At 41.1% G+C, this 13569-nt stretch overlaps 1 protein-coding gene across 3 annotated transcripts in view; it reads left to right on the top strand.

Annotated features, from left to right (window-relative positions):
- The window catches only part of VPS13B (vacuolar protein sorting 13 homolog B), a 1202086-nt gene that overhangs the window by 1119556 nt on the left and 68961 nt on the right, over window positions 1–13569 (top strand). For all 3 annotated transcript variants that reach the window (XM_068237718.1, XM_068237719.1, XM_068237717.1), the window contains exons 50-51: window positions 311–499; window positions 10212–10361. In XM_068237718.1, the coding sequence (XP_068093819.1) occupies window positions 311–499; window positions 10212–10361 (339 nt within the window). The remainder of the gene's footprint in view (window positions 1–310; window positions 500–10211; window positions 10362–13569) is intronic.

Consider the following 13569-nt stretch of genomic DNA (forward strand, 5'->3'; position numbering starts at 1 on the left):
GGTTTTGAAGGGCTTTTGTACTGATCAATTGATAAGTAGTTTGTTTACATTGCTTTGAGCTCCCTTAGATTATGTTTTGAGGTTTTCCGATATTTGTTAAGGTGAGACGAGCATACACATGTGCAATATGATTAGGTCTATATCCCATTATCTTTATTTTTTGTGTTTGCCAATTTCAGAGGAAGCCAATTAACTTATCTGTATGTATTTATATACACTATATGTTGTCTATTGTACAGTGCCATGGATGGAGCTTTGGGAAGACTAATGCCTCAGTTCAGCATTTGCTAATGGACATTTTGTATTTCAGGAGGCTTTTCAGATTGGCATCTACTGGGCCAATACTAACACGGTGCACAAATCGGTGGCTGTCAGGTTGGTTCATGACATGACTTCTCCCAAATGGAAGGATGTTGGTAATGGTGAAGTGGTGTCACTGGATGAAGAAGGCTTTGTGGATGCGATCATAAAGCTAGGAGCATTCCCTGGACATCAAAAGGTAAGTGTGAGCCATTTTGACATACTAGTGGTAACCACTGAAACTGTTTTGTCCCTACAAGAAGTACACTTTTTCTCCAGTTTTGGTTTCTACTGTTCTTGAGTAGCCTTTAAAGCAAATCTTCAGGCAAAAAATACAGCATGTGGGGGAAGAACGGGACATAGGCTTTGATTCACTAAGCTGCGCTGCTTTAGCATTGCAGCTTTAATTAAGCAGCGGGAGTTAAAAATCTTGTGCGCATGAACTTGACAGGCAGCCTATTGGGCCAGTCAAAGTTCGAGGATCACGTCCTACAAAGACACTGGACCTGATGGGGCTTAGGATGGAATTAACGGAGCAACCGGTAATTAGAAAGTAGCGGGTGTAAGTTAGCAGCGCACACTACGCAGCACTACAGCGCGTAGTGTGCGCACAGGATTTTTAGCTCATGCTGCTCATTTTTGCTAAAGCAGCGCAGCTTAGTGAATCAAGGCCATACTCACATGCATGGTACTCCTGTCTGTGCCCTATGCTGTTTGATAGACTTTAGCTCTTCTGCTTCACTTTGCATAAGACTGCTGCAAGGCCATTTGATGCGCCACAGTGATGTCATCAAAATGGGCGCAGTATGTCTGCTTGGGGGCCTTACGACCACGCTCCCCAGAGATGCCATATTACATAAGCGCGATCGCAAGGCACCCAAGAGGACATACTGCACATGTGCAACGTAGTATGGCCGACTGCGCCGACTAGGAAGTGAAGAACTTAGGCAATTACAGGAGAACGGAGGGTGATGCCTTGGCGCAGGAGGTGCGGAAAGAGCAGCCCATGAAGCTGCTGCAGCTCAGTCAGGAACCTAAAATAGAGTATTTGATAAGATGTCGTTGATGGTGCATAAAAAACTATTGTGAAGTGAATCAGTACATACTTTGATTTGCTGCATTTTTTTGTTTTTTTGCATCTTTTTGTTTTCTGTATTTCCAAATCCATCATTTCACAAACAGCTAGCCTTTCTGCAGTTTTTTTTCTTAGAGGATCTCTCCAACAAAAAAGTAAGCAGTTAAAATCTGACAGAACTGACAGGTTTTGGACTAGTCCATCTCCTCATGGGGGATTCTCATGGTTTTCTTCGTATGTTAAAACATTTCCTGAATGGCAGTTTAACTGCCACAATAGTAATATACCAGCCAGCCTCCCTACTCACTTGCACACTATTTTGGCAGTTAGACTTAGCAGCCGCCGTTCAGGAAATGCTTATGAAAACAAAGAAAACCCTGAGAATCCCCCGTGAGGAGGTGGACTAGTACAAAACAAGTTGGTTCTATCAGGTTTTAACTGCTTACTTTTTTCGCTCTAGTGGTCTTTTAAGGATGAACTCCGGTGAAAATAATGTAATAAAAAAGTGCTTCATTTTTACAATAATTATGTATAAATGATTTAGTCAGTGTTTTTCCCATTGTCAAATCTTTCCTCTCCCTGATTTACATTCTGACATTTATCACATGGCGACATTTTTACTGCTGGCAGGTGATGTCAGTCAAAGGAGATGCTGCTTGCTTTTTTTGCGGTTGGAAACAGCTGTAAACAGGTGTTCTTTACCAAAATGCAACAAGGCTCCCACAGTGGGATGTCAGAACCATGGTCCTGACATCACACTGTGGGAGGGCTTTCACCACAATATCAGCCATACAGAGCACCCTGATAATCTGTTTGTGAAAAGGAAAAGATTTCTCATGGGAAAGGGGGTATCAGCTACTGATTGGGATGAAGTTCAATTCTTGGTTACGGTTTCTGGAACAACTCTCAAAGACCAAGGAAAAGTCAGAGCCTCTCTGTTCTTATTGCCAGTTGTGTTTCCACTCGGACTCTCTTCTGCTAATAACAGACATATTTGTGATAAGTACAAAGACCATACAAAGCTGGACTTGTCAGGTAGAGAGCTATTCCGACATGACAGGTGTACAGCAATGGCAGCACATACTCACCAGGACAGCATTGCCTAGCCGCAAGATGTCTCTTGGGGTCTTGCTCTGTCCTCAACCAGTGTCAGCATGAATAGCCTCTTTGTTGCAACCAAAATACTCAAATATGAAATCTGCTATGCGTTCGCTCCTCAAAGTACCTGCAGAAATATTTTTACACAGGATGAAATCCAATAATATTAAAATTACAGTTATATCAACCCCTGAGGCAAAGCCATTTCCTATTTTCACTCCTCATTTCCAAGCTTGCCCCTTCTTTTATACTGTAGGCATTTTTTTGTGTGTGATGTTTTTATGAGTGTAATTTTCAGAGCTTAGTACGGTTGGCGTTGTACACCTGCATTCCTGAGCCATGGAGCAGCTCTATCCGCAAATGAGGCATGCTGTACCAGCTTTATATTTCTTTTCACAGGGCACAGTATACAGCCATACCTCATTGCCATCCCTCTTCTTGCCTTTTTATTTGAAAATCAAATTAGGATAATAAATTAATAATGCAGCCGTAACCCCGAATTGGCATGCGTCAACCCATCGTTTGGAGGCCATAGAAAACAATTTGGAGTTTATAGAACAAATTACGTCTAATTTAGGTTTACTGCAGATTAGAAGGCAATTTTTGGGTTACGTTTTTTTGAGTCGGTTTTATAGTTGAAACTTGGCCCGGCGCTGGAGACGCGCACAATTGCGCTTAAATGAGCTTTCGTTGAGAGGTTTACTGTTCTGTGTGCAGCGAGCGCATAGCAAGGCTTCATGCTCTTTAGACGTTCTTCTGCCCATGCTGGGATCATCGTGACAGACGTATTTTCCTTCCTATAAACATATAGTTGCTAAAGTGACTTACTTTAAAGAGGAACTTTACTAAAAGGTATTATTATTATTATTATTGTTATTTAGTCATTTAGTTTTTTTGCGCTAAAACATGCGCAAAGCACTTTTTCATAGCTGTGATAAGTTATCACGGCTTTGTGAATCAAGTCCATTGTCTTGTCACTTAAAGGACAACTGAGGTGACATGTGACATGATGAGATAGACATGTGTATGTACAGTTCCAAGCACACAAATAACTATGCTGTGTTCCTTTTTTTCATTGACTGCCTGAAAAGAGTTAAACATCAGGTATGCAAGTGACAGTTTCTGTACGGGTCGGGACTGGGTCAGACTATAGCATAACCTTCATTGATAAGGAATTACAGCCATAAAACACTTTCCTGTCAGTAAATGGCTTCTAAGAGCAGGAACGAGATAGAAAGGGATAATAATTAATAGATTAGAGCTCCGGCATACTTCAATGCAGGTTTCATTGAGCAGAGAGAATGAAACAGTAAAAACTTAAAAACTAGATTTAAATATTAAATGAAACTGTGGGATATCTTAAAAAGTCGTTTTTAGGAGGAGGAGGATAGATACAATTGTTTTTTTCATCAGCTTATTTTCACCTCGGAAGTCCTTTAAATGTCTCAGGAGCTCACAATCTAATCCCTACCATAGTTATATGTCTTTGTATGTATTGTGTAGTTGTATGTATTGTAGTCTAGAGCCAATTGGGGGGGGGGGGGGGAACAATTATCTGTATGTTTTGGGGATGCAGGAGGAAACCAGATTGCCTGGAGGAAGCCTACGTAGATATGGGGAGAACATACAAACTCTGTGGGGATAGTGCCCTGGTTGTGGATATAAACAGAGGACCTAGTGCTGCCCACTATGCCACCGTGCTGCCCAAAGATAGTAGTGAAGGAAAAATAATTCTTTACAATGCAAAGAGGTAGGAAACTGTCAGGGTCATGGCTCTGACATCACACTATGGGAGGAGCTTCAGCACAATATCAGCCATATAGATGTCCCTGCTGATGTATTCAAGGAAAGGTGAAGCTATCACATAGGAAAGGGGGCATCGGCTACTGATTGGAATGAAGTTCAATCCTGGGGTAAAGTTCCTCTTTAAAGCTGATCTCCAAACAAAATGCATGAAAGGCAGGTTTTATGCTAGAATAGATGGAGATTGTTATAGCTTTGTTCTTCTGTTATCTCGTGAATCTATGATTTCCTGCAGAAGTTGCTGGAATATGGCCACAATTCTTTTTTTTGCTACATGATAGCCGAGAGCACTACAAACTGACATCAAGCAGTTGGGATTCAGTGCTACCATGAAGGTATTAGCAGCCAACAGTTCCCACTGTGGATCCTGGGAAATTTAGGCCTATGCCCAAAGGCCAGTTATAGGAGGCAGCATCAACCGTTACTACAATTATAGTGCAGTGGAGCTGGAATGATGTCGTGTGAATGTGCCATGCTATTTGATAGTAGGTAATAACGTCAGCCAGCTTTCTTTTTATTAACCTTTTAAAATGAACCTCATTAGAAGAACACTGGGAATGCATATTTGTCATTTTTCAGGAGCCCGACATTCCTCCTTAAGGCTTGGGTTCATGGTGGGTACGCGGCCAGATCATTTCCTGGAGTGGACAGCAGAAGATCAATGGATATGTTGAAAGCCTGTTTTGTGTCCAGTTTTTTTTTTCTGGTCCATAACTGCAATGGACAAATCTGACAGCTTAAATTTATTTTTGCTAGTGGATGTGTTGCAATTGTTCTAATAGAATGGCACCTGTCCATCGGAGGCCTTCTTGGCCTTAGATGCCGAGAAGGCCTTCGATAGTATCGAATGGTCATGGCTATTTACAGTTCTTGAATCCTATGGATTCCAAGGTAATTTTCTCACCTATATTAGGTTGATGTACACCAGCCCTACTGCCAAGGTTGCCATCCCAGGATCTCTGAGCTCCTCCATTTACCTGGGGAGGGGCACGAGACAGGGCTGCCCACTCTCCCCCTTATTATTTAATTATGCCTTAGAACCCCTGTCTCGTGCCCTTGCCATATCGAGCATTTTCGAGGGAATTCAGATGGGCCCACAGATTGTATATTCCTCCTTGTTTGCGGATGACGTATTACTTTATATGGCCAATCCTAATAGGGATCTGGCGCAGGTCATTGATCTTATAAACAGCTTCGGTAAAGTGTCGGGTCTGTCTATTAACTATCACAAGAGTGAATTATTATTTCTTAATGGAAATTATAAAGTAAGCCCTCTATTAAATACTCGCTTTAAGCAGGCTTCATCTTATATTGTATATCTGGGCATTAAGATCCCTAGAGATATATCACAAGTATATGGCCTTAATTTCTCTCCAGTCATCACAAAAATTTTAAAAGAACTAAAAAATTGGGAACAGTTACCGAAATATCTTGCAGGAAGGTTTCATCTGATAAAGATGATGAGTTTCGCCAGATTACTATATCCTATTCAAACTCTGCCCATTCTTATAAAACATAAAGATATTAAACGCATGGAAAGCGCTTTTGTAAAATTCCTGTGGAACTCCAGGAAACCATGAATCGCTTTATTAAAGTTGAAGGCCCCTATCTTTCGTCTAGGCTTAAATATTCCAGATATTCGTTTATACAACCTGGCATCTATTTTTAGGCATGTACGAGACTGGATGGGAGATACTTCTTATGTTACTAACACGACTTTAGAGAAAGTCTTGATAGCTCCCTTTTCTTTCCAAGGTATTTTACATACTAAATTAAGTAAACTCCCACAATATGTTAAACAGAATATTATCATCAGTACAATCATATGTTGGAGGGAAATAAGGAAGAAACTAGGCTTGGAGGGACACATCTCTCCTAGGTTTCCATTATTAAATAACCCAGGGTTTATACCAGGACTACTACATTCGGCCTTTTCCCACTGGTCTAGCGTAGGTCTAATTAATATAGGTGATGCTCTTCGAAAAGATCTGTCTCTCATGTCTTTTAATGAAGTGATCACTAAATATCCTAGTTTATCTTCTCATGAATTCTACTTCACTCAAGTAGACAGTCTTTTCTCCAGCATCCTAAGCAAGAATGGAAAATTAAAAGTACATAAGATCTTTGAAGATATTTTAGCTTATCCTAGAGAACAGAGATCCTTATCTTGGATATATGCCCTTATAAGAGATTCTATTTCACCTGCCAGGAAAAACATTACACACTTGAGAAGATGGGCTGATTTACTAACTATTGACCTAGAACACTGCACTGAAATATTACAGGCCAGTTGGATGGCAGTGAGAAAAGCAATATTGAGTGAAGACTGGTGAGAAATGTTTTTAAAGATTTTACATAGAGCATATATACTGATTAAAAGGCCCATATAAGCATGAAGGAGATTCTACCCCTGCAGGCTCGAGAGTATGTCCAAAATGCAATGATCCTAATTTGGAACACATGCTGTGGTTTTGCCCAAATATACATTTGGTATGGGATAATTCTGTAAAGACAATGAATAGAGTAACAAATTACAAAAGAAAACCTGAATTAATGTTCTGCTTACTACATGCATCTGAATCTCATTCTGACAAGAACCCACCTATGGTATCTAAGTTTGAGCATTTATATCTACTGGCCACACAGAAAGCTATATTAAAGCATTGGATAGATTCTTCACCACCCTCTTGCGCTCTAGTAAAGGAATTAGTGCATCATATCATGCATATGGAATCTCTGCAGTTGGAAAAGGGCAATAAAAAACGAATGGCGAAATTCTTCAAAACATGGAGAAAGTACATAGAAACTTGCCTAGACCCAGTACAGATATATCATGTCATGAAACCATTTGAAAGCACATCATGGTATTTGCTACAAAAGGTGGCTGGAACCCTGGGTAGATTAGAGGTTGTCGAGTAAGGTATAGATAAATTGAGTGGATGATCAGGATTATTAGCGAGGGGTCGAGAGGAGGAGGGGGGAGAAGGCGGCTATGGCTGGGGTTAGGGTGGGAGTTTGGAAGGGGTTAAGTTAGTTGTTGTGCTCGAAGTAAAGAAAAGATTTGGAGATTCTTTCAGGTTTTTTCTGATAGTCAGGAAAATGTATGCCTGCCATTATGGTTTCATATAAAAGGTTTACAAGACGACTACTGATGTCCTCATCCTAATATGAATATAATATAATGTTATGATAAATCTCTCTACTTCAACTGCACCTCCTATTTTACTTGATTGCTATGCTTGTCCTATGTCTTTATGATTGGAAAATGTCAACATCGCATACCTGCTTTACCATTGTGCAATTTGAATCGTTCTTTATTCTGTATTATACGAGTGCATCAATAAAAAAAATGTTAATTAAAAAAAAAGAATGGCACCTGTCCACTCCTGAGTGTGCTAAACACAGCAACTGGCCCCAGAAGTGGAACAGGATATCCATGCAATACAGATAGGCTATAGCACCAGCAAGTATGACCCCAGCCGCAGGGCGTTAGACATTATCACGCACAACAATTATTTGTGATCTTTTTGGGTGGCAGTTTCTTCATCAGCCCCCTGCCCATATAAGACTTGGTGCTACTATTCTCCACCCCCCCCCCCACTTGCTAGGCATGGCTACTACTACGCTACCCCCACCCATGCATAATATAAAGTCCCCCCTTCCCAGCAGAGTAGTGCACAGCTGAGGAGGTACAGTACATCAGCTGCTCCTGCACCAAGTCTCCTCTACAGTGCAGTCAACAGCTGTCATTCATCTTCATCCTGCTTTCTAGTTCTCCTGCATCTCGTGTGATGCCACACAACATAGAGGACAACTATGGTGAGGGTGGGGGGACAGCACGGAAGAGGAGACCAGGGAGTGTAGCAGGCAATAAACTTCCTCCATGGCACACTCCTTGGATCAGCAGGAAGGGATAGAGATGGATAGCCCACTGGCAGTGGGCCTCACAGTGATTGTAGGTGCTGCTCCCCCAGTAGTTATGACTTTGACTGGCTACCCTCCCGCCCTCAGTTCTTTAAAGGGAACCTGAAGTGAGGAAAATTATTTTAAATAAACACATTATGTAGCTGGAAATGAATATTACATACTAACCTCACCGTCAGTTCCTCTCAGAAGCTCACCATTGTCTTCTTCCAATGATCCCTTCCAGTTCTAACAAGATTTTGTCAGAACTGAAATATACCAATTGCTGTCAGTTATATATCATCAGCTGTCAGTTACAACTGAAGGTGCAAGGTAATGTCCATGTTTCCCTATGGCTCAAGAGGGTGATATTACAGTTTAACAGTGTGCTGACCAGGAAGCTTTTATGGGGTAATGGCCATTTTTAAAATGGAGAACGTAGAAATCCATTGATCATAGTGGACAAATGGGATGCAGGAGAAGAGAAAGAGATGAGTAGTAGACTACACAGGAGGTAAGTATGACCTGTGTATGGCTATTTTGACTTTTTATTTTCAGTTCAGGTTCTCTTTAAAGAGGAACTCCAGTGAAAATAATGGAATAAAAAAAGTGCTTCATTTTTACAATAATTATGTATAAATGATTGTCAGTGTTTGCCCATTGTAAAAGCTTTTAAATCCCTGATTTACATTCTGACATTTATTACATGGTGAAATTTTTACTGTTGGCAGGTGATATAGCTGCTGCATGTTTTTTGGCAGTTGGAAACAGCTGTAAACAGCTATTTCCCACAATGCAACAAGGTTCACAGACAGGAAACTGCCAGGAGTACCACGGTCCTCAGAGTTTCTTGTGGGAGGGGTTTCACCACAATATCAGTCATACAGCGCCCCCTGATGTTCTGTTTGTGAAAAGGAATAGATTTCTCACCCTTGTGACCCTCAGAACCTGGAGGCCCGTCTTGCAAGGGTAATAAAACAAGTGTGGCAATTATAATATTCACACCCTTAACAAGTGTAGCCACAAAAAAGCCTGAGCTATAAGATGGAACCCTTTATCACAGCTAGTGAAGTAATAGTTTGGGCCTCCTTATCTTTTCTATTGCCTTCTAGGACGGGGGTTTTCTGAGTTTGGTCAACTGAACCTGTCCAATCTCTGTCCAAAATCTTTTTTTTAATCACCATTATGAAAAATTATATATAGAAGTGTTATTTTAGCATACTTGAGAACATTAAAGAACATGAGTGATCTAGCAAACCTGGACTGGATTTCTTTTTCAGAATGAAATCTATTGGAAATCTATTGAAAATCGATCTAAATGCATTTTTGGACCATTAGATCCAATGCAACTCGATGGGCCATTGATCTGCTGCCAGCAGCAGATCGACCTAGATTTTTCATCCTGTCAGATAGATCAAATTGATCGAATCGGCCGCAAATCGATCGAGCAATAGATTTTATAGAATTGATTTCTGGTCGATCGATCAATACCAGAGAATCGATCGATTGATCGAATTGCTGAAATTGACCAGTGTATGGACCCCTATAGAGTTGCATTGAATCTAATGGTCCAATAATGCATTTAAATCAATTTCCAATAGATTTCATTCTGAAATCTATTGGAAATCTGTTCCTAGTGTGTGACACATCAGATTGGACTTGACAGGCATCTGCCAGAAATCTATCTGATGATCAAATCTGCTGCAATCTATAAGTGTATGGCCACCTTTAGACTTCAGTCAGAAACACCTGATCTGAATGCTTGTTCAGTGTCTATGGCTAAACGTATTAAAGTCAGAGGATCAGCAGGACAGCCAGGCAATATGCATTGTTTAAAAGGAAATAAATATGGCAGCCTCTATATCGCTCTTGCCTTAGGTTCCCTTTAAAATCCAGTACAAGTTTGGTGGAGCACTTATGTTCTTCAGAGTTCTTCACTCTCCCCCAGCCTTAGTACATCAGCTGCAAGGCATGTTATTAGTTTTGTCATATGTTGTATATCATGTTTCTGACTCCTCGTTCCCTCTTCCAGCTCTGTCAGTTTAGCATCTCATCAATGGTCCGGAACGGAATCCAAATTCTGCAAATTGAGGACAAGACAACGATCATTAACAATACTTCCCTGAAGATCTATTACATCCCTCAGATGTGTGTCTCTCAGCAGCAGCATTCTGAAGAAGAGGTAAGAGCAGAAATATCTATTCCCTGCCTCTTTTCCTTGCATTACCTTAACCATAAACCTAAAGTAAGCCTTAAAGCAAACCGGAAGCGAAAATAAACTTATGAGATAATGAATTGTATGTGTAGTACAGATAAGAAATAGCACATTAGTAGCAATGAAAAGAGTCTCAGTACAGGAAGAGTTAAAGTGAACTTTCACTAAACAAAACAAAAAATTATTTCACTTAACTGGGGTTTCTACCAGCCTTTTGCAGCCGCCTTGTGCCCGCGCCATCCTGGAATGATGCTCCGGTCCCCTGCAGTGGCTTAGATTTGTATTTGGGGAGAGCCACTGCCCCTGCATGGCCCTGGGCGCGCTCGTCACTGTCCTAAGCATGCACAGAAAGAGAAATCTTGTACTGCGCATGCGCAGGACAGTGACATGAGCGAGGACATGCGCAGCCAGAACAATGCAGGCACATTGGCTCTGCGACTGGGCAGTCGCCAGAAAGGAAACTTGGCCGCTGCATGGGACCAGGGCATCGTTTAGTTAAGGATCACTTTAAAAAACTTCAGTTGTTATCTGTGCCAGGGATGCTCACCGAAGATAATCACGACTGATTACGCACAATTCAAATAAGGGTTAATTGCTGCTGGATGCGGCGGGGTTAACAACCCATAATGCCACTATCCGCCCTGCACGTCAACAAGATTGCAAGCGTCCTATTAGTCGCGTTGCAAGCCTCGCTATGGCACACTTCCTCCTTCCAGCTTGAAGGAGGAAGTGCGCCATAGCGAGGCTTGCAATGTGACTAATAGAACGCTTGCAATCTTGTTGACGCGCAGGGCGGATAGTGGCATTATGGGTAATTAACCCTGCCGCATCCAGCCCCGCACCTGCAGCAATTAACCCTTATTTGAATCGCGAGTAATCAGTCGTGATTATCCTCGGTGAGCATCCCTGATCCTGTGCAAAAGAGCTTCTCTGAGCTATTCCACCCACTGGGTATAGACCAAGCTGATTGATCGCTATCCATTTACAATTGTATCAGATAGTGATGGAGCCCTACACCAAACGGCAAGAGGAATTTTGATAGATTTCAACTGAAATCTTTTAAACATCGATCGAACTGCAAGCATAGTTGCATCAGATGCCATTCAGTTTTATATATTTAATATAAATAAGACTTCCTCCTTTATGTTTTGGGGTTTTTTTTATGTCCTGTAGGTTTTATAATTCATGCATAAATCTCTGATTGGTGTACATAACAAAGGAAGTCTGTCCCTTGCACCTGTCTTCCTTAGTCTACACGAGAATGACTTCTGGTTCCATAAGAATATTTGTCCTGCTTCCAACTATCATTTTACCAGGGCTGATTTCCATAGGAAACCAGGAATATGCCACTCATATGTTCCACACATGAGGGTTAAAGCTTCAGTGGACTTGTACTAGATGGATTGAAAGCAGGCGTCTACTAACACCAATTTCACATGACTAGACAGGGTGACAGTTGGCATCATAAGTCATAGTTGAGTGCAGTCTGAGCTGGAAGCGGGATTTTAATTACATTGAATTAATAGTTTTAAGGGACACATGAGCTGAGAGGGATATGGAGGCTGCCATATTGTAAAATCCTGTAACGCCAATGCTGTATGCAAAACCATATTGTTAAATGAAAGTGGCAATGCTACCACATCTGTGTTTTCACCCAGTGTGCCCCATCCCTTACTTGCTGTCATAAAACGCCAAGCGATTCCCCCCCCCCACAAAAAACAAGGATATGTATCCTTCCACACACTGTACATAAATTATTCATAGATTTTAGCATGAAAGTTATTACAAATCTATCATATCACATTATTCAATGTAGTGCAATGCAATGGGCTGTCGGTCTACCACTGCTTCTGATCGATATTTACCGATTGATCGATTAGATCGAATTTCATCCAAAAATTATCGCCTGGGTCGGACGCTGTCAGCAATCAATGGGAGAAAACTGTCTAGTACAGCAATCTGCAAACTTGGCTCTTCAGCTGTTAAGGAACTACAATGCATTTGCCTTTATGAATCATGACTGTGGCTGTCAGACTCCCGCAATGCATTGTGGGACTTGTAGTTCCTTAACAGCTGGAGAGCCAAGTTTGCAGATCACTGGTCTAGTATATGGCACCTTTAGCCACTTGCGTGAATTAACCCTATGGGAAGAAAACACGTCTTATTTCATGAGTTTTCTGTCCTCATCTTTTTCAAATGTTACCTCTATACAATGTTTTCAGTACCTAGGAAGCAACTTTGTGCTAAAAAAGAATGTGAGAAAAGTACCTTTACTGCATCTGCCCATAGTGATGCATCACAATGCTGTGGGCAGTACAGTGGTGTAGTGAATAGCACTCTCGCCTTGCAGTGCTGGGTCTCCAGTTCATATCCCAGCCAGGGCACTATCCACATGGAGTTTGCATGTTCTCCCTGTGTCTGCGTGGGTTTCCTCCAGGCACTTCAGTTTCCTTCCACCTCCCCAAAACATATAGATAAGTTAATTGGCGTCCCCCTAAGATTGGCCCTGGACTACGATATATACACTACACGATACATACATAGACATATGACTGTGGTAGGGATTAGATTGTGAGCCCCTGTGAGGGACAGGTAAAGTGGTCTGAAACTCTGACATAACATTCAATAAAAATGTGCTTTTCTGCTTTTTATTATTCATACAGTCAAGTAATATTGTCTGTCTACAAATTAGAAGTTTCCAAAGTGTAGCTTTGTTGTCCTGAAAGCTTCATTGCATTTTAATCCAACTGCTTTTTATAATATATTAAAATCTTCTAATGAGTTCCTCTGGACTGTGTGTGTGCCTGAAGCAGAGACAGCTTCTCAGAAAGTGTTTTTTACTTGTTACACACACCTATAGCAACATTGGAATGTAAACAAAGATACTGTTATCTCCAGTTTGGTTGCATATTTGAAGCTGAATAGCAGGACAAAGTGCTTTGTTTAACCATTTCAGTGATGTTCTGCTAAGAAAAAAACTCTGGGATAGTAGCTTTAAAGCTGTGAGGAATCTTTTGGAGCAAAGTAGAAATGCTGACTTTCAGACCACTTTAAGTGACAAGACAATATACTCTACAGCGCTGCTGAAGATGTAAGCACTATATAAATACTAAATAATAATGAGTTGTTTTTTCTCTTGAAGAATTTGAAAACTCACTTTTTCACTATTCTTTGC

Source organism: Hyperolius riggenbachi, chromosome 5 (assembly GCF_040937935.1).
Source record: "Hyperolius riggenbachi isolate aHypRig1 chromosome 5, aHypRig1.pri, whole genome shotgun sequence".
Lineage (NCBI taxonomy): Eukaryota > Metazoa > Chordata > Amphibia > Anura > Hyperoliidae > Hyperolius > Hyperolius riggenbachi.